Source organism: Nansenia antarctica (genome assembly GCF_963989245.1).
Source record: "Nansenia antarctica genome assembly, chromosome: 4".
NCBI lineage: Eukaryota > Metazoa > Chordata > Actinopteri > Argentiniformes > Microstomatidae > Nansenia > Nansenia antarctica.
This window is the reverse complement of record NC_137689.1, coordinates 57,194,935-57,214,692: the sequence shown is the minus strand read 5'-3', so window position 1 is coordinate 57,214,692 and position 19,758 is coordinate 57,194,935. Positions and strand designations below refer to the sequence as shown.

At 42.1% G+C, this 19,758-nt stretch overlaps 3 protein-coding genes across 4 annotated transcripts; 2 read left to right on the top strand and 1 right to left on the bottom strand.

Annotated features, from left to right (window-relative positions):
• Nucleotides 1–3,370: 3,370 nt before the first annotated feature.
• On the top strand, nucleotides 3,371–12,435 carry lmbrd2b (LMBR1 domain containing 2b). The gene is made up of 18 exons (XM_080528245.1): nucleotides 3,371–3,493; nucleotides 4,599–4,814; nucleotides 4,979–5,094; nucleotides 5,884–5,982; nucleotides 6,233–6,400; nucleotides 6,602–6,812; nucleotides 6,919–6,993; nucleotides 7,105–7,218; nucleotides 7,481–7,664; nucleotides 7,785–7,966; nucleotides 8,154–8,287; nucleotides 8,427–8,532; nucleotides 8,859–8,956; nucleotides 9,143–9,246; nucleotides 9,780–9,826; nucleotides 9,973–10,099; nucleotides 10,267–10,390; nucleotides 10,501–12,435. The coding sequence occupies exons 2-18, from the start codon at nucleotides 4,641–4,643 to the stop codon at nucleotides 10,562–10,564; spliced, it is 2,127 nt and encodes a 708-aa protein (XP_080384371.1). The 5' UTR covers nucleotides 3,371–3,493; nucleotides 4,599–4,640; the 3' UTR covers nucleotides 10,565–12,435.
• A 364-nt stretch (nucleotides 12,436–12,799) lies between these two features.
• capslb (calcyphosine-like b) lies at nucleotides 12,800–15,361 on the top strand. Of its 2 annotated transcripts, none has more exons than XM_080530282.1 (5): nucleotides 12,800–12,899; nucleotides 13,140–13,280; nucleotides 13,485–13,662; nucleotides 13,793–14,002; nucleotides 15,074–15,361. In XM_080530282.1, exons 2-5 carry the CDS (start codon nucleotides 13,144–13,146, stop codon nucleotides 15,173–15,175), a joined length of 627 nt encoding a protein of 208 aa, XP_080386408.1. In that variant the 5' UTR covers nucleotides 12,800–12,899; nucleotides 13,140–13,143; the 3' UTR covers nucleotides 15,176–15,361. The 2 variants fall into 2 exon arrangements, with proteins under 2 accessions (XP_080386408.1, XP_080386409.1); XM_080530283.1 differs by lacking the exon at nucleotides 15,074–15,361 and adding an exon at nucleotides 14,299–15,041.
• A 1,446-nt stretch (nucleotides 15,362–16,807) lies between these two features.
• Nucleotides 16,808–18,601, bottom strand: il7r (interleukin 7 receptor; the record flags this gene model as incomplete). The annotated part of the gene is made up of 6 exons (XM_080529503.1): nucleotides 16,808–17,200; nucleotides 17,373–17,445; nucleotides 17,545–17,653; nucleotides 17,819–17,972; nucleotides 18,177–18,328; nucleotides 18,589–18,601. 6 exons carry the CDS (start codon nucleotides 18,599–18,601, stop codon nucleotides 16,808–16,810), a joined length of 894 nt encoding a protein of 297 aa, XP_080385629.1.
• Between the last annotated feature and the right edge of the window lie 1,157 nt (nucleotides 18,602–19,758).

Below are 19,758 nucleotides of genomic sequence, written 5' to 3'. Positions count from 1 at the left end.
AAATACCACAACAGATTTCGCTCTCGGAAAATGTCACTTACTGTTTCTGTAATAACTTATTAATAAAGATGATTGGAAAATTAAGTAGTGTGGTCTTATGATACGTAACTCCTCCTACTGTCCTGGGTCGCTCCAGGTATGTTGTGTATAATGGAGAAGCAATTCTCACACTTATCACATCAAAGCGGGCAACCACATGCCCTCTTGACCCCATCCCCTCCCCCCTTCTCCAATCCATTTCCGCCAAAATCCTTCCTTACCTTACCACCCTAATCAACTCCTCCCTATCCACTGGATCTGTCCCCGCGGCCTTCAAAATAGCCAGAGTCAAGCCTCTCCTCAAGAAACCTACCCTTGACCCATCATCTGTCCACAATTACAAACCTGTATCCCTTCTCTCCTTCCCTTCCAAAACCCTTGAACGCGCGGCATCTAAACAACTGACTGACTATCTCCGGAAGATGGATCACTTAGACCCCCACCAATCCGGCTTCAAGGCTGGGCATTCCACTGAGACTGCGCTCCTTGCTGTCACGGAAGCCCTCCACTCTGCCCAAGCTTCCTCCCTCTCCTCTGTTCTCATTCTCCTGACCTGTCTGCTGCCTTCGACACAGTCAATCACCAGATCCTTCTCTCCATCCTCTCAGACCTGGGCATCTCTGGCACCGCACACTCCTGGTTTTCTTCCTACCTGGCGGGCCGCTCCTACCAGGTGACCTGGAGAGAATCGCTATCTTCTCCACGAACCCTCTCCACTGGAGTTCCCCAGGGTTCCGTCCTAGGGCCCCTACTCTTCTCCCTCTACACCAAGTCTCTTGGCTCGGTAATCTCTTCACATGGGCTCTCCTACCACAGCTACGCAGACGACACTCAACTCTTCCTGTCCTTCCCCCCGTCTGATGTACACGTGGCAACCCGTATCTCAGCATGTCTCGCTGACATTTCAACTTGGATGGCTGACCACCATCTCAAGCTCAATCTTAACAAGACCGAGCTCCTCTTCATCATCGGGAAAGCCTGCCCTCTCCAAGACTTCTCCATCACAGTGGAGAACTCTACTGTAACCCCCTCCCTGACAGCCAAGAACCTTGGAGTGATCCTGGATAACCGACTATCCTGTGCGGAGAACATTGCAGCAACGGCTCGCTCCTGCAGATTCTTCCTCTACAACATCAGAAGGATACGACCATTCCTTACCAGAGAGGCAGCGCAACTCTTGACCCAGGCACTGGTCATCTCCTGCCTGGATTACTGCAATGTACTCCTGGCTGGGCTCCCCGCTTCAGCCATTAGACCTCTGCAGCTCATCCAGAATGCTGCTGCCCGGCTGGTATTCAACCTCCCCAAATACTCGCATGTCACCCCTCTCCTTCGCACCCTGCACTGGCTCCCGATAGCAGCTCGCATCAGATTCAAGACCCTGGTGCTTGCAGACCAGGCAGCTAAAGGGACAGCCCCTGCCTACCTGAAGGAAATGGTAACCCCCCAAACCCCTGCCCGCTCACTCCGCTCCTCCACCTCGGCTGGCCGACTGGCCCCACCTCCTCTACACAGCAGTCGGGCTGCCCGATCACGTCTCTTCACAACACTGGCTCCCCGCTGGTGGAATGAGCTCTCCACGGCTGTCAGAACGGCAGAGTCACTACCCATCTTCCGTCGTAGACTGAAGACCCATCTCTTCAGGTTACATCTTAACTGCTCCTCCTGAGACATCTTCTGACCCTCACCACTACGTCTCCTAAAGACACCCGCTTTCCCCTCTACTGTGTCCCTAAGAACTTCTATTGCCCCCCTTGTACTGTTTCTCAGTTTCTCCAGTAATATAAAAAAATAAAAAAATAAAGGTTTAGTAGAAGGCGATAATAGGGAGAAGGTTTTTCCTTCTATCAGTGGCCCCGGGCCCGAGCTAGAGTACTCTTCCTGCAACGAATGGTGGACTGCTGATTCACATGTTCAGTATTCAAATGTATTGATTGTAAGTCGCTTTGGAATAAGGCGTCTGCTAAATGCCAAAAATGTAAATGTAAATGTAAAATGTAGAAGCGTTTCTGAAAATATGGTCAAATGGAAAAAAAAGTTTCAGAATAAAAGTCCGAAAAAAGTTTCTGAATAAAAGTGAGGAAAAAAAAGTTTCAGAATAAAAGTCCCCCCCCCAAAAAGTTTCGGAATAAAAGTCCCCCCCCAAAAAGTTTCCGAATAAAAATCAGAAAAAACATAATTCAGAATAAAAGTGCGGAAAAAAAAGGTTTCAGAATAAAAGTGCGAAAAAAAAAGGTTTCAGAATAAAAGTCCCCCCCCAAACATTTCAGAATAAAAGTCAGGAAAAAAAAATTTCAGAATAAAAGTCAGGGGAAAAAAGTTTCAGAATAAAAGTCCGGAAAAAAAGTTTCAGAATAAAAGTCTGGCAAAAAAATGTTTCAGAAAAAAAAAAAATGGTCTGATTTTTTTTTCTTCTGGTTTAGGGCTCAGAGTTATGAATTGGGTGCCTTTTTCCCTCCTCCTCACAACGGAGAGAGGGAGAGGCGCTTACTCTTTATGCCCGGTACGATAGGTAGCCGTGCTGGCACGGTACAAGAACAAGGGTAGAGAGAGTAAAGATGAAGTCAGTGTCATTGAAATAAGAGGCAGAAGGGCATAGTCAGTGCAGGTTAAGAATATTGTAATGTCCCGACTTGGACAGTGGTGAAATAATAATAGGTTGTCTTACAATCCGTGCATTTATTTGCAAACCTCCACATACAAAACTCTCAGTTCACCGGAGCTCTCCTCTCCTCTGCGGTAACAACAACACAAAACCCGCCCCCTCCGTGACCTCCACCAATCACAGGAATGCATTGGCACACAACACAGCGCACAGTAACAGTGCTAACATTGAATTTCAGAACTCAAGCATTAATTGCAACATCAATGAACAGATTATTACAGGGTTGCTACAATATCAACTGATCTGAAACATGAATGTATAATTTTGATTCCTGGATGGCGGATTTTGTTGCATTGTTCTAAATATTGTACTGATTCCTTTATTATTATTATTTTTTGATTTTTATAATTTCTTGCGCATGACAGATTTGTGTGTGTGTGTGTGTGTGTGTGTGTGTGTGTGTGTGTGTGTGTGTGTGTGTGTGTGTGTGCGTGTGTGTGTGCGCGTGCGTGTGTGTGTGTGTGTGTGTGTGTGTGTGTGTGTGTGTGTGTGTGTGTGTGTGTGTGTGTGTGTCGTGATTTTAAAGACGTGGCTGGCTCTCTCTGACAATATTACTGGCTGCTGCATTATGTAGTCCAAAGATATTTCCGGATATTTCAAGATACATGTTCTCCGCATCTACTTCCCATCATGCCCAGCGACCATTCCAAACCAGGAAGGTTGTGACGGTAATCCTTCGATGGTACACAGTCGCTGTATGTTGCTATATTATAGCAGTGAAATACCATAAATCGTCAAGGGTTATTGGGATTTAAGATTGATCCTAACGGTTGTATTGCAACAACGAAGGTAAGAGATAATTTGTATCGTGTGTACGTTATGGATGCTATTCAAATGGCAATGCTAATGTGAGGCTAATGACAGCTGGCTGACAGGTCGTCTGTGTTGTTGTTGCCCCCTCGCGAAAAAGGGAGCTAGCTTCGTGGAGGGCCTAAAGTAAAACATGACAAGACCTGGCCAGGTACCACATTAACGGATTGCATTGGAGTCTGTAATCATGATATACTATTTGTGTATTGTTGACCTCGCTAGCTATCGCCTCCTTGCTTGTGACCAAGCCAGTATAGATAGCTAGCTAGCCAGGCAGATGATGGCGCTGTGAGTCTGGCTGTAGCCCAGTCCTGAACAAGACGATTCTAGTGAATTGCAGATCTGATCAACATGTCATCGTCATTGTGAATTTCCTCCTCACGATGAGCAATGAAATGCATCCGTCCGCCCTTCCTTGATGTGATCACTGACCTGGCATTGATGGTGTGGTCAATGCAAACGTTTCATTGCATTGCTTTAACATATTCATAACAATTTGTATTCCAAAATTCCCCCAAAAATACAAGTATTCCAACATCACTCACTCACTCACTCACTCACTCACTCACTCACACACACACTTACACATACTCAAATACTTAGCTAGTCTATTGAAAATTACAGTGGCTAAATGAGATCCACCACACTGACATTCATTCATGCCATTCATTGGTTATGTTTCTATATACTTTTCCCATTGAATTGTTATGCTCCAAAGGAACAAGACAACAGACTCTTTCATGATCGCACAGACCATCAGGTCCTTTGTAGGAAAGGCCACATGTTTGGAAGCTCAGTGACCCAATGACAATGGACTCATTATTATCATAAGTAATTGAGTGAGACGGAGGGCTGGGTGTTGTCAAGAATAATTTCTTGAAACTTTTCAGTGGAGGAGATTTTAGACAACACATGCATATTTGTGGGGACATTGTAGCATAACATTAGGATGTGAACCCATATGTGTGGGGACATTGTAGCATAACATTAGGATGTGAATATGAAATACCTCTTTCACAGATCATATGAATTCTAGCGATCTCTGTGTCGATTCAGAGGTTTTCGTTTCTTTCTTTCTCTTCAGTGATTGTCTGGCTGGCTAGCGAGGTACAGTAAGACCAGCAAGATGAGTGGGGCTGCGCTGGGCATCGAGATCGTGGTGGTGTTCTTCCTGGCACTGTTCCTGCTGCATCGCTATGGCGACTTCCGTAAGCAGCAGCGTATGGTGCTGTTTGGCACATTGCTGGCCTGGTACCTGTGCTTCCTCATCGTCTTCATCCTCCCTCTGGACGTCAGTACGGTTAGTTCAGCTCTCATTTACGACCACAACCATTTTATCCCTTCTCCAAGACACAGTTGTACAATTTATACACCAGTGACCAGTGTCTACTCGTGTGCCTGTGTTTGCATGTCTGTCTCTGATGTTTGCCTTCATATCTATCTATTTGTGCTTGGACCTGTCAGACAATCTACAAGCAGTGCAAGATTGATCATGAAGATCATGCCTCTGTGCCCTCTGTGACGCCAGCACTCTCAAATCAAACCACAGGAAATTCATCTACTGTCACACCCAATAAAAGGTTAGAATACCACACTGATGTTGTTGAGCCACATGTGTTCATAGGGGACAGGATCAGCACACAACGGTAAATGTATGACATGCCTCATAGGCTATACCATGATATGGTCAACTGAAAAGACACATTATTTATAACGTTCTAAATCACAAAGCACGTACAATGGTTCACAGTTGTATGGTCTCTCTGAAAAATCGGAATTTTGTTGAGCTGTAGCTTACAACTGTCTTCTATATTGAAGCCAGGTTGGTTTCACAAACGTGTCAGACAACTTAGTTATTCCAGGGAACAGGGACCCTGAAGGAATGCAACCACCACCACCACCACCACTACTGTAATGCAAAGCACGAGACAGTTTCTCCTGTCCTCACAAACCCCTGAGACGTTTAGCAGAGGTTTATCTATTATGATCACAAGGCAGGGCCTGTTTATCTGCTATCATACACATTCATTCGTCATTATTAAATGTTTCTATTAAGATCATCAGACGTACTCTTCCTGTCATAAAATGCCAAGCGCAATTGTTTTGGTTGTGCGTGACTGTACCTCTACACAGTGTTATGTCTCCAAATACAAAAAAACAACTAAAACAAACACTGATGTTCGACTTGTGGTCCAGTTTCAATAATGGTGTAAATTATTGAAACTTCTGGTCCAATTTCAGTAATTGCCCTAAAGTAGGTTAACAGCAGTACTAACCCTAACCCTTAGTCATTTCATTCCTCTGTAGAATTGTCTTCCCCACAGTTGACTTGCTTACCGTACACACTGTGTGGGTTTTTTCCATGACAGCGTTCCAAAGGTCTGTTACAAACCATGGAGCTACATCCCAGATGGAATCATGCCTGTGTTCTGGAGGGTGGTGTACTGGACTTCTCAGTGCCTCACCTGGTGAGTGTTGAATTCACTCAGAGTCTTTTTGTAGTTGTATGTCCTGGGAATTCTACTGTTCAGAAAGTAGCTGTTGGCTGGTGTAATAGCATGAGATCGGCCTCATCAGAGATTGTAGTAGTCTCTAAGCATACAGCAAGTATTCCCGTAGCTAGCTGTCTCCACAAGACATTTTTGGTTAATTCACGAAACATGTCCTGTATCTACTTAATGTACTCCTGCCTTACTCCAGTTGTTGATGTGTTTGCAGGCTGCTGCTGCCCTTCATGCAGTCCTACGCACGCTCTGGGGGCTTCTCCATAACCGGGAAGATTAAGACTGCCCTGATAGAGAACGCCATCTATTACGGAACATACCTGCTCATCTTTGGCTCGTTGCTCATCTACGTCGCCATTCACCCCCAGTGGCACCTCTCCTGGTGAGTGCCCAGCATCATGGACGGCTTAGCTTTGAGGGGTGAAGCCTGTGCCATTGACCACAAAGTCAGTGGGCTCTAGAATTTCAGATATAACATGGTACGTATTCCATATGATCAAGATAGTGAGGAGTATGAGTTAATTCAGGGAATTCTTAATGGAATGTGGTTTGGGCTGTTTGGGCTCCTCTTTTCCCCTTTCAGGTATGAGCTGCAGACAATAGGCATAACCGCCGCCAACACCTGGGGCCTGTTCCTGCTAGTGCTGTTGCTAGGCTACGGTCTGGTGGAGATCCCACGGTCCTATTGGAACTCCTCGCGTCATGGACATCTGCTCATTAAGACGTACTTCAAGGCAGCCAAGCTGATGACAGAGAAGGCTGATGCAGAGGAGAACCTGGAGGATGTCATGGAGGTGGGGCTCACGTTCCTAAATTGAAAACATGGTACATGTTCTGTGGGTTAGAAAAACAGTTATCTTCCATCATGGCCGTGACATGTTTCTTCTGTGTCTGTTGTAGGAGGTGAGGAAAGCCAGCGAATGCATCAAGTATAACCACCCACTGAGGAAGTGCATCGATACGATTCTTAGAAAGGTAACAACGAATAATGGCCAAGCTGCACGAAGAAATAAAACAACAAAGCATTTGTTGACGTATAGATTTTAGCGTGAAGCTCCCTCCAAATGAGATTTGTTTGTCCTTCAGTGCCCTGTGGACTACCAGGAGAAAATGGGCCGGAACATGGATGACTATGAGGACTTTGATGACAAACAGAACACTTATCCCAGTGAGAAAAGCCTGGTGAAGCTTCACAAACAGGTATGTCAAGGCTCCTGTCAAATTGTAATGCTCTGGGGCGCTTAGGTGGCGTAGCGGGTTAAGCGCTGACCATGTAACCGCAGGGTCCCCGGTTCGATTCCGGCTGGGGCATTAAAAAAAATATATGAGTGGGACTGCCCCACTCAGAAAAAATAACTTATTTTTTTTTGGGAATGCTCTTTGGGGTCCAAAGAAGAGATTAGAAAAAAAACGAATGTGTATTGTTTTTCCCTGACATATATGATACTTTGTGATTTGTCAGGTGATCTACGCGGTGCAGAGGCACAACAGGACTCGGGTACAGTGGGAGATCCTCCTGCAGCAGGCTATCCACCTGGAGGATGTGGCCAAGAACGAGACCAGCTCAACTCACCAGTTTGTACACAGCTTCCCCTCGACAGAACCCCTTGGATGGCTCAGCAGATACCTTTACACCCCTACCATAGGTGGGTCTGACCTTCTCACAGTCATCCTTAGAACTGTACCGCTTATAACTGTACACCCCCCCCCGAGGTTCTTTGGTGTCGATCCAGTATAAACCCATGTGTCTCTGCCTCATTCTCCAGAGTGGTACTGGGAGTGCCTGCTGAAGCAGTGGTTCTACCGGCTGCTGTCCGTGGTTCTGTCTCTGTTCTCTGTGGCGGTGGTGTGGTCTGAGTGCACCTTCTTCAGCACCCGGCCTGTCCTCTCACTCTTCGCTGTCTTCATCCAGCTTGCAGAGAGAGACTACAACTACCTGTACATCGAGGTGAGCCTGTGGGACATGTGAAGTGAAAGAGAATTCCTGTAGAAAGAACAAGCACATGTATTAATTGACTTTAAAACATGCTGTGTCTGTGTAATGGTTCTTATTTATGTTGTGTGTATGTATGTGTGTGTGTGTGTATATAAAGGGGAGGATGGTACTCACACTACGGTATACTTATGTCCACTAGATGGCGTGCTTCATCACAATCTTCTTCCTGTGCACCTGTGTTTATTCAACGGTGTTCCGCATCCGAGTATTTAACTACTACTACTTGGCATCACACCACCAGACCGACGCCTACAGCCTGCAGTTCAGTGGCATGTAAGTCACCAGTACGGGCGGTAATAAGCAGTGGGGGAAAGTATTGGATGGAGAAAGGGGGACTTTGAGGAAATTAACATTTAGAAAATGCCAATTTAGCAAAAGTCACATTTGTTTGTCACACTTATTTGATCTGCAGGCTATTCTGTCGTCTGACCCCCCCACTGTGTCTGAACTTCCTGGGTCTGATCCACATGGACTCTGCTATCTCCCACCAGCAGAAGGAACAGACAGCCTACACCTCCGTAAGTCAGACAGGGTGAAGCAGAGAATGAAAAGGCCCATGCTTCTGGCAGTGTTCACTTAGGGTAGTAGAGTAGTTGAACAACATACACCTTGTAAGCTTTGAAACCACAATTTCGAAATTAAAAATAAAAAATGTATTTAATTATATATATATATTATCAACTTTGAAACCACAGAAACAATTAATTTACAGCGGTAAGATGTTTGTGTAATCGACACTCAATGTATAAAGTAGTATTGCATATCCAAATCACTCTGTTTGTGTAGCATTCATTGATTGACCTATGTGTGCTTTCTACTCCTCTCCCTCACATCTTCTTGGCAGATCATGGGTTCTATGCGGGTTCTCTCATTCATAGCCAATGGCTTTTACATCTACTATCCCATGCTGATTGTGATCCTCTGCATCGCTACCTACTTTAGGTGAGTGCTGCTGTCAAACACTGAAGTGACAGTTAATACTGAACACTTGTGGGGGTGAACAGGCAGGACACCAATGGATTCTGTTAGAAAACAACAACTATGAAACATTGTGATGAACATACAGCTGGAGGTGCTATAATGCTACCATGTGTACTCATATTATGTCTTTATTAACCCTTTCCTCAGCCTTGGCACCCGCTGTCTGAATCTGCTGGGCTTCCAGCAGTTTATGGGTGACAATGAACTGACCTCTGATCTGATTGACGAGGGCAAGGAGCTCATCCGACGAGGTTTGACCCCACTTGATTTGAGTTTATCACTAGGGTGAAAACATATTTAGTTTTCTGTTTTATTTCTGGTGTTGCTGTGTACTCACAGCTAGGTTTGCAACAGGTTGGAAACTTTCCGGTAAATTTCCAGAATTTGGGGAATTGTGCTTTAATTCATTTAAAAAGTTAGCTTATAACAGTGAACCTTTTTGTGGGATACACATAAGGCAATTCTAGGTCTTGTTGCATATTTTGGTTAACCTATCCCCAATTCAATGGAATTGCAACAGTTGCAACATGCACAGTGCACTCTTCCATCACATATGCAGCTGACTCAAGATCTTGCACACTAATGAGATGCTATTGAGCCCACACTACTACGCTGTCTGAGCCAAGGCCTATATGGCTTTCTGCTAAGTTAGGGTTAGGATGGATCATTGGGGATCATTCAATATTCCCTTTCTTTTGTTGTTCAGTGAAATCATCACATGTGCAACACCATATGCAACACTACTCACAGTACATCTGTACATCTGCCCTTTGTTTTTTGACAGAGAAGAGAAAGCGACAGAGGACAGAGGATGGAGAGAACCGGCGGAGAGTGAGTGTCTGGGTTTCATCTGCCATGTCGCTTTAGTATACTATATATATACAACTGAAAGACTTAATGAGGAAGCATTATTTCCACCAGAATGTTAGAAAGCAATGGATCAGGATGTTGATGTCAGACTTATGCCTGTGTTCTAGGAGTGGAAGGAGCGTTATGGTAACCAGAGGGAAGACGTTGCCAGGAACAGGAACAGCCATTCAGAAATGAAGGAAACCAACTACTCAGACACTGTCAACCCCACCACCAACACGAACACCAACAGACGTGAGTGTATGGCCAGATAGACTACTTCTAAACAATGAGTCACTAGTTTGCTCTAATGAACTTATTGACTTGTCCAACTGCAATGAAGCCTATCAACTTCAATGATTTCCTCATTACATTTGTCTGCAAAGCAGTGATATGCTATCGATATATATGTTTTGTAACAGAGGCAAAGTACTCTCGGACTGGTAGCCGGTCAGAGAGAGACTGCATAGAGCTTCTCCAGGATGCAGAGCCATTGGACTTCAACGCTGAGACACTTACAGATGACCCTGAGTCTGATTCCAACAGGTAAGAGATCTTCCACGTCTGCCTACGCAGGTTACATTCAACTGTAGAAGCAGGATATCAGGAGATCTGTGTGTTGCTGAATGTGTCCTCTTTTGGTCTCCATTTTGCAGGCATGCTGGGGGCAGGTACCTGTCCATGTCATCGTCTCGGAGCAGAATCTTTGATGACGTGTGAGAGGTTTAGAGGGAGAGAGAGAGAGAGAGTCAAGGGGAACACATTGAATTGATCCTCAACTCATCCACTTTGCAGGGTAGACCGCAGGAAGGAGAGATACTCTCCCAAACTGTGAATGTAGCACGCGACCTCTGTCACTCTACACCTCTGGCATGATGCCCATCTGCCCCTCTTCTCCAAAAGCATGTCAGAACATCCCAGTGGCTGAATCGTGTCCCAATATTGCAGATGGTCGATGTACTCTCTTGTGCAAGCCAGTGTGCAGCGTCTCACAATGCTCTATGCTCATTGGATTTATCACCCTGTTCTTATTTTTTTTTGTCAGTTAATCAGTTTCAGCATTTAAGTTATTGTTTATGCATAAATGTAAAAGGAAGATCCCCCTGTGATCTTCACAACACACGTAGGGTATACTTCGTCAAGGCCCTGGCTGATGGGCTCCAAATGAAGCGCTGGTTACAGCATTTATCCTGTTGATGAGATTATTACTACTAGTAATGAAGAATCTCAAAATGGAAAGAAGTTTTATTTATAGTTCTTTATGAAGCAGTTATATCTCTACATACATACATACATATGTGTATATATAACTAAATATAAATAGTGGGATGAATTATCAATGTTCTCAATGTTAGTCTTATGTTGCCAGTTGTGTGTTATTCTGCTTCATGGAAGGATGTATGAAGCTGCTACCATAGAAACTGACGGAGTATGAAGAACAGAAAGCCCTTTATTTCATGTGCAATTTGTTTGGTTCCTTCCACACTGGAATGATCCTTAATGTTCATGTTTGAGAATTTTGTTCTTGAAAAGCCTACTTTTAAATGATCATTCACCATATTGTCTAATTTACTGTTTACTGCTTGACACTGGTTACGCCTTATTTGTTATGAAATATTTATATATTAGGTGTGAAAATCATCTACTGAATGCTGTCTCCTTGAGGAAGCATTTGTGCCATTTCCATTGTCTGCCACATGATGTTTTTGACTAAAATTCTAAAATGGCAAATGTGTGTGTTCCCCAATTAGGATTTGATGTTGATTTTAAATACTTGGCTGAATCAAAAAGAAAAGAAAAGTGACCTTTAAATGTATTTAGCTTTTTGATATATCCATTTACGTTAATGGAGAGATCCTGCTGGCAGGTACAGAACAGGTCATTGAGCTTTTGAAATACTTTCACAGCGTATTTCCCAAAACTTGGATTGCACAGGATGAATGGATGTGAGACTCGGTTGGGGGCCTATTGAAGAATATTACACACTGAATAGCATGCAGATTAAGGTTAAGGTGTTCTATCAAGGATCTGAACAATTATCCTGAAACCATATTAAATTCAATTGTAAATGTATGTACGGTAATGTCATCTGCTGTAAATAATCTTAACTGGACATCACTCTCACCATGTCCCTCTGTGTTTTTGTCCATAATGTAATGTTGTATTTTTATTCTTATTTTGTATTCTATAGTTTATTGGTATAGCACACAGACAAGGTCAGCACAAGAATGACATGCTATTTATTGTGATATGTCACTCCATCTGTTAACATTGGTAACAACGCCCACTGTTAATAATCTTGTTACCGAGTCAAAATTGCAAGGTCTTGTGATGTTACATACCATTTTAACTTCACCTTCCTAAAATGTGTTTTATGTTAAAAAAGAAAAGAATTATCTTCTAAATAAATTGTGTGTAGTATGATTACAATTTATCACTGGTAATTTGTGATTGTCTTTTAGGTTATGCTTTGTATGTTGAAATAACTGTATTTCATCTTCTCTGCACATGTATTCTGATGCTGGAATGTTATAATTTATTAAATCTTGGTGTTGGTTCTCTGTGTTTTTATAAATGATGTAGTATTTAGGCTAAAACGAATGTACAGTAGCCTATCCCAGTGTTGTGGAACTAAATAAAGCGTATTCACATTACATAACGTGTCATATCGATTGCGTCTGTCACTGAGAAGTGGGCGGTCCAGTTAGTTTTATGCAAAGCTAAGATTTCCATGACTATTGCACTTGCTTCAGACATTCAAGTCACTCATAGAAGATACTAGAGGTTATAAGATCTATGGAAATGCATAGGAGAAGTGCATGCCAGGTAGAAGCTCGCTTGCAACAGGGCTGTATTTGCACTGGAGGAGTCAGGTCATTGCGTCAGGTGAGAGGAGAAGAGAAATGAAGCCAACCGGAGCAGAGAGCATCACATCTCTATGGAGACGGTAGAAAGCTTGGGGAGGGGCTGGCCGCTGTCGATGTTCGGAAGTTGTGTTGTTTAGTTTCCTAGCTAGCTTACCTTGAAGTAACCTGTTTGTTGCCATTAAAATAAGGTAAGTGGCCTGCATCTACTGATATCACATTGACAGCACTGAAGCTGAGTAAATCATATTGAGAAAGTTATCTAAGCTGACTCCAGTCAGACTTTATTGATCGTTTAGTCATAAGCCAGCTAGCGAGCGTCAACGAAGCCTACATACAACACAACCCTTGCCACAAACTAAACAAACATTCACATTTAATAATGTAATGAGAGCAATTGTGTATGCAAACTATGCATTGCCTGCTTTTAGGGTCATGGCAGGTACGTCGCGGCATGATCGGGAGATGGCGACGAATGCCAAACGACAACTGTCTGTGTGCTCAGACCCTGTGGAGCGGCTGAGGCTCCAGTGTCTGGCGCGAGGCTCTGCTGGGATCAAGGGCTTGGGCAGGTGAGAGGTCAGGGGTGGAGCTGTACTGATATGTACAGTATTGTAATAAAGGCAGGTGTTTATTTGTCAGATGATGATAGTTCTCCTTTTGAAGTCAGAAATATCATGCACTAGGATAAGGTTTCGGTGACTTTTCAGTGAAACTAATGAAACTTTCAAATGTTGAGCCTGCTATTGTCATTTCAATCATGGTTTGTGTGTCAGGACATTCAAAATTATGGACGATGACAGCAGTCGCACATTGGATGTTAAAGAGTTCCTGAAGGGCTTGAATGACTATGGTGTCCTCATCGAGAAAGAGGAGGCCATGGCACTCTTTCAGCGCTTTGACCGGGATGGCAGTGGACTGATCGACTTTGATGAATTTCTTATCACTCTTAGGGTAACTATGAGTGGTTGGTCAATTCATTCTATAAAGCATGATTTGGCTCATTTGAGTATTCAGATGCGTCTTTAATGAATGAAAACATGGTTATTAAGTGCCCTGTCTTCCTTCGTGGTTATGATTGCAGCCTCCAATGTCTAATGCCAGGAAGGAGGTGATCATGCAGGCATTTAGAAAACTGGATAAGACTGGTGATGGAGTGATCACGGTTGATGATCTGAGGGGCGTTTACAATGTCAAGTACCACCCCAAATATCAAAACGGGGAGTGGACAGAGGACCAGATATTCCGCAAATTCCTGGACAGCTTCGATTCTCCTTATGACAAGGATGGAAAGGTAATTCTGATGACATGACATCACTCTGGCCTGCTCCCCCTTATGCCTGTGACTCAGATTTGTAAAGATTGATGGAGATATTAGCGGTCAAACCATTGTTTAACTTTATACAGTACTTTCTATGCACTGTGTGTACTATTCCATTTGATATGCTTGTGGTGTGCATGAGATTATCCATATAGATAATGACATGCTTCTTAGGCTATGGACATTTTTATTTGTGAAATCTTTTAAACTGTGTGATGTTTTACTACCTATGTTCCTGTTGACCATGTCTTATTTTCTGAACACAATAGGTCACACAAGAGGAATTTATGAATTACTATGCAGGTGTGAGCGCCTCCATTGACACAGATGTCTACTTTATTGTCATGATGAAAAGTGCCTGGAAACTTTAACTAACATCTTCTTGAGTCATCAGGGTAAAGAGCTCTCAATCCTGGGATATGGACAGCAGATGGTGTCTCCTTTAACTTCACTCTCTAGGGGATGTAGAGGGTGTTTTCTACCTTCAGAATTCTTTCATGTCACTTTCCCAAGATGCTGAATCTATTTGGCCATAGTGGTAGAAATATAAGGTGTTCTCCTTTAAACCAAGGTTGTCAAACTGTTACTGGATACCATGTTTGCTTTTTTTCCAATTATAAATACCAGATAGCATCAATCATACCGTACCCATGTCTTGACACGGGTAAAACATTAAATGTAAGCACTATTATTTCATCATTGACCAGCATGTTGCCCTCTATGTTTGACACCATTGGATAGTAGGACTTTCCTAAAATGATCAATAGGTTGTAGTTAATGTAGCTGTGTTTGTCAGCTAGCAGATGTCTATAATGAATGTTGTCAGAATCTACACTGACAAACACAGGGGTTGTTGATGGTAAAAGTTGAACTAATCATGTACTGCCTGTATCTTTTTCCTTTGGTCATTTTCACCTCATACTGTAGGTCTTATAGTCTTTAGCCTTGTCTATTATTATCTTCTATTAGACTTTGTCTGTATGGGTTTATTATCTCTATCTGACAGTAATGACGTGGGTTGGTTCACTTCCTCCCCCTCTGCAGGTAACGAAAGAGGAGTTTCTGAACTATTACTGCGGAGTCAGCGCCTCCATTGACAGTGACGTCTATTTCATTCTGATGATGACAAGTGCATGGAAACTATAAGTTTTAAGTTGCTGACATTTTTGAATATGCAGTTGTTAAGGTGCCTTCTATACTAATGTTTTAATTATGTTTATGATACATTTTATAAATTATATGCAAATGATGATCATATGTAAATACTTTGTAATGACATGTAATACGTTGTTGGATGTTGGATTTCTAAAGTCATTCTCTTCATAAACTCAGAATTTACAGTATCTGTCAATCATGTAATGTAATGTTTTTCCTCAATGTCCTTATTGTCCTTCTCAGCATTAAAATAATGTACCATCTCAGAGTTTTAAAACATCAATTCACAGGGAAAACAGAGATCTCTTAATATTCAGGTTCCTTAAGCAGACACAATAAGGTTCAGTCATTTCAAAGATCTGTTTTTAATAACATGTTAAAACTCTGATACAACTTTGATACAGAACAATTAATGAATTACATTTTTATTACAATCCTTAAATTTCAATGGCAACATATTTTGTATTGGCGAGTGAAAAAACCCACAAAACAAGCCATTTCCTCCCATGATATTACATAAAGTAATGTTAATGTAACAATGTCAACTGTATTGTCTGTTAGTTGATAGTAACCTACATACAGAGCTAATTATTGTTTTGTGGTATAATGAGAGGAATGTTATGACTGACCATGCAAGCAGATATCTTTCAATTAATTTCATTGTGGTCAATTCAAACCACAATGACAGAGCATGAACTTTTAATTGAAAGCTCGGACCATGGGAGGATGTCTAATGCTGAAGACTTAAAGAATCGTGTTCTGTATTGAAAACCATAATCCAACAGACAAAACAATAGTGCAGATAGATACAATCACTTAACAACAGTATGCACAATGAAACTAACTAATGCTAATTTCAATAAATCATTAGGGTTAGGGTTAAACCCACCACATACACATTACATGAAATAGTTAAATTTATAGAAAGATGTGTATGAAGAATTTAGTAATACATTCTATTTTTATATTACAGCTGTTGTCATGGTGTGTGTGGTGTTGTTGCAGGGTGTGGTGGTGTTGTGCAGGATGTTTGTAATGAAGCAGCAGTGTGTTTGGTGTCAGTGGCTCCACAGTAAACTGCTGGTGGTTTACTGTATGGGAACAAGTGCAAACTAACAGAAGATAATAAGGGAAGGGCACCTTTGTCTTTGTATTCAAGTTTCCCCTGGTCTTGGTTCTTAGCAACTACCAACAGATGAATAAAACCAAAAATCATAATCTCATCTATGAATCATCCTTGTCTTCTAAAATTAACTATGTATGAGAATAAAAAAAATTTGCTACATACTTAATAAAAATAAGGGTGGGGTGGTGAACGTGTTTTCAACATTTTAGCATGGCGGTAAACATGTGGGTGTTAATTAGGATTCTACGATAGATCCTTCCTACAGTAGGAGTGGAGACATTTGAAGTCATGTTGGTTCTGAGTGATTTAAAAAAGCCCCTCAGAGGAACAAGAAGATAAGCAGCATATTACATAACTTTGTCTGTCTGTCTGTCTGTCTGTCTGTCTGTCTCTGTCTCTGTCTCTGTCTCTGTCTCTGTCTCTGTCTCCCTCCCTCCCTCCCTCCCTCCCTCTCTCCCTCTCTCCCTCCCTCCCCTCCCTATCTATTTTTCTCTCCCTCACTGGATCTGATAGAAACTGGACATGGTGACATACGCCTCATCCTTGCCTGGTTGGATGGCTCTCAGACTCCCAGGTCCAACATTACCATTACAGTCTTCTGTCTGCTGGCTGTCAGGCTCTCTGGTCAGTCCCAGAATATCCATGGAAGAGGCCCTGCTCCCAGTCCGGAGGTCCTCTCCTGGGGTCCTGCTGCCCAACAGTAGGGGTTCTGACCCTCCAGTACTAGAGCTGTTCTCCGATGTGCAATCCTGGGTGTGCCATTCACCTTTTACCTCAATGATGGCATGTATGTCTGAGGATTCAGGATTGAGGCGTTGGTCCTCTACCTGCTCCACCAGCTGGACGTGGAGGTCATTGAACAGCTCAGGGTTGAAGCTCACTGGAGGCCCCTGCATGGTCGGTCAGAGAACAGTCACTGAACAACAACCAAAGTTATGTCTCACTCTCAACAAAGCTGTTATTCTCATGACATTTATTGAAATAGTTTTAGTCAAATAGATGGATGAAAATGATTAGTTGATGGGAACTTCAAATGTCAAGGTGTGCTAGAAAATCACCTACCTTATTTGGTTTGTACATCTGGACAAGAGTGTGTTTAGGATGTGGAACACTTGGCCATATGATGGAGTGTATTCTGTGAGGACAGAAGGACATTGAGAGGATACATACAAAGTATACACAAGTAAGTAATTATATGCAGCAGACAATTAGTAGATCCATTTGATATACTCACTCTTTTCTGAAGTGAAAGAGAACCATCCAAATGACCAGCATCGAAGCAACAGTGGTCACAATGAGAGCGTACAGCACTGCTTCATTTTGCAGCTCTGGTTCATTTTGCTCTGGTTTTGTGGAGTGGGGTTGGGGGGGGGAGGGCATAGAAAAGGATATGCGACTCTTAAATATTTCTTCAACTTTGCTTTATCATTTGCATGTGCCGTACATTGCACAGTTCCTATCATGTTCTAATATATATTATGCTTTTAAGGCAAGTGACTAGTTTTTACCTATGTCAGTAGTGAAACTGACAGAGGAGCTCCATTCACTCCAAAAGCCCTTAAAGTAACCCACTGGCTTAGCTCTGATCTTGACATGATACTTGGTGTTCTGTCGGAGATAGTCCCCTTCGATTGGTAAAGTCAGGCCGGTGGTGTTATGGACCTATGAACAAGAACACTGTTAAAGGAAGAACAGGACTACAAAGTCTATGTGTCCATAGAACAGGCTAGAGTTCAAAAGTGTTAAAAGACTTGATAATGTGTGTTATGGAAATTATGATGGGCCTATTCCAAAACCAAACCTGTTTCATTACATATTCTGAACAAATACTTTGAGAACATAAAATAAGATAATTAATTATTATACCAGATAATCTTTGTCACTCCAGATGTGCAGTTCAAATAGTTGATTGTCTGGTCTCAGATAATCATCCAGGTATGGATTTCCAATGTCTATTATAGCCCTGTTTGACTTTTCCAGAAATGTTGCTTTCTTCACCCAGGGACTCTTGGGCTTAACTGCAACAAAGCGTGACGTTAGAATTATAAGGTTCTATTTCCATTTTTGTCAAAATTGAGTTTTTTTACATAATCTGATCCATTGGGTGTTTATTAATGCCTGTGTGGTGTTATTTTTTAAAATGTTGACATTTTTGAGTTAGTAATTAATCAAATACAAAGGTTCCTCCTCACAAAACATAATGGAATGTAAAAACGTTGACGCTCAATATCTCTGAACTGCCCTAAACGGAGATAGAACCTTATCATTCTAAGCTCACCAAAGAGTGCCATGAGAAGCCACACAGAAGAACAAGAATGAAAGGAGAAGCCTGATTGGTAACTGGTGAAAGAGAGAAGACTCGGGGGTATCAAAGTGATGTGTGAAAGGTGCCATGTTTTTTTTCAGTGTGTGTTAACCATCAATCAATTCAGACTAGGTGGTGAGAGGTTTGTTGTGGATTTTTCTGGAAGTCCCTATGAAGCCATTAGTATATCACAGTACAGTATGTTGATTAATAATGATATTACACAGTTTAACAAACTTGCTTATTTCCTTCAAGAGGATTGTCTTGCTCAGTGTACCACTTCTTTTAAATTGAATGTTGAGATTGTAAATTGGCAGACACGCCAGGTCCTTAAATGTGAAATTATAGCCCTTCGTTTTCATACAGGTTTTTTCTGGATCGTTTGTGTCACTGTGGATATAATAAACATAACATTAAATCACACATTCTCAATAATTTGTACTCATCTGTAATTCGTTATGGGGGTAGAGTCGGGTTCTACCCATAATTTTAACCATTGTATTTACTAATACTGGAGTTCTACCCATAATTTTAACCATTGTATTTACATTACCAAAGAGTTACAGCTTCAACATCATCATCATCATCATCATCATCATCATCATCACCACCATCACCATCAGTATTGGCATCAATGTGGCAGGTTAGAATGCCGTTCCTTGTAACACTTAGATGAGAGGTGCAGAACATTCTGGACTCTACAGGGGAGAAGAAACCAAACAAATGAAGGAGTAAGGGGATGAGGTAAAAAGTGTTGTTTGTTGTTTGCAGTTGTCGTCCAAAATGTCTGGATGCACCATTCACCCTCAGTTCATTTAATACATTGATTACACCAACAGTCGCTCTGTAACTTGAGGTTGACTGAACTACCTGTAAGTTGTTCAGTATAATAGCATTTACTAAATGCGTAGTACATACAATTAAAAACATAATAGCAAATAAGATCATTATCAAAAGTAATAAATAATTAACTATAACAAATAGCAAAAATAACAATGCTTAATATGGCTATTAAGCTTGAAGATTCAGAAAATGACAACCCGAACTGGAAAAATAAAGAAATTAGTCACACACACACACACACACACACACACACACACACACACACACACACACACACACACACACACACACACACACACA

What these genes read in the sequence shown, in the direction of transcription:
- lmbrd2b (XM_080528245.1), top strand. Translation starts at nt 4,641, where the DNA reads ATGAGTGGGGCTGCGCTGGGCATCGAGATCGTGGTGGTGTTCTTCCTG. An exon ending in ACTTCTCAGTGCCTCACCTG is followed by an intron (nt 5,983 to 6,232) that starts GTGAGTGTTGAA and finishes ATGTGTTTGCAG; the next exon opens with GCTGCTGCTGCCCTTCATGC. An exon ending in CAACACGAACACCAACAGAC is followed by an intron (nt 10,100 to 10,266) that starts GTGAGTGTATGG and finishes GTTTTGTAACAG; the next exon opens with AGGCAAAGTACTCTCGGACT.
- capslb (XM_080530282.1), top strand. Translation starts at nt 13,144, where the DNA reads ATGGCAGGTACGTCGCGGCATGATCGGGAGATGGCGACGAATGCCAAA. An exon ending in GGGATCAAGGGCTTGGGCAG is followed by an intron (nt 13,281 to 13,484) that starts GTGAGAGGTCAG and finishes TTTGTGTGTCAG; the next exon opens with GACATTCAAAATTATGGACG. An exon ending in AATTTCTTATCACTCTTAGG is followed by an intron (nt 13,663 to 13,792) that starts GTAACTATGAGT and finishes TTATGATTGCAG; the next exon opens with CCTCCAATGTCTAATGCCAG.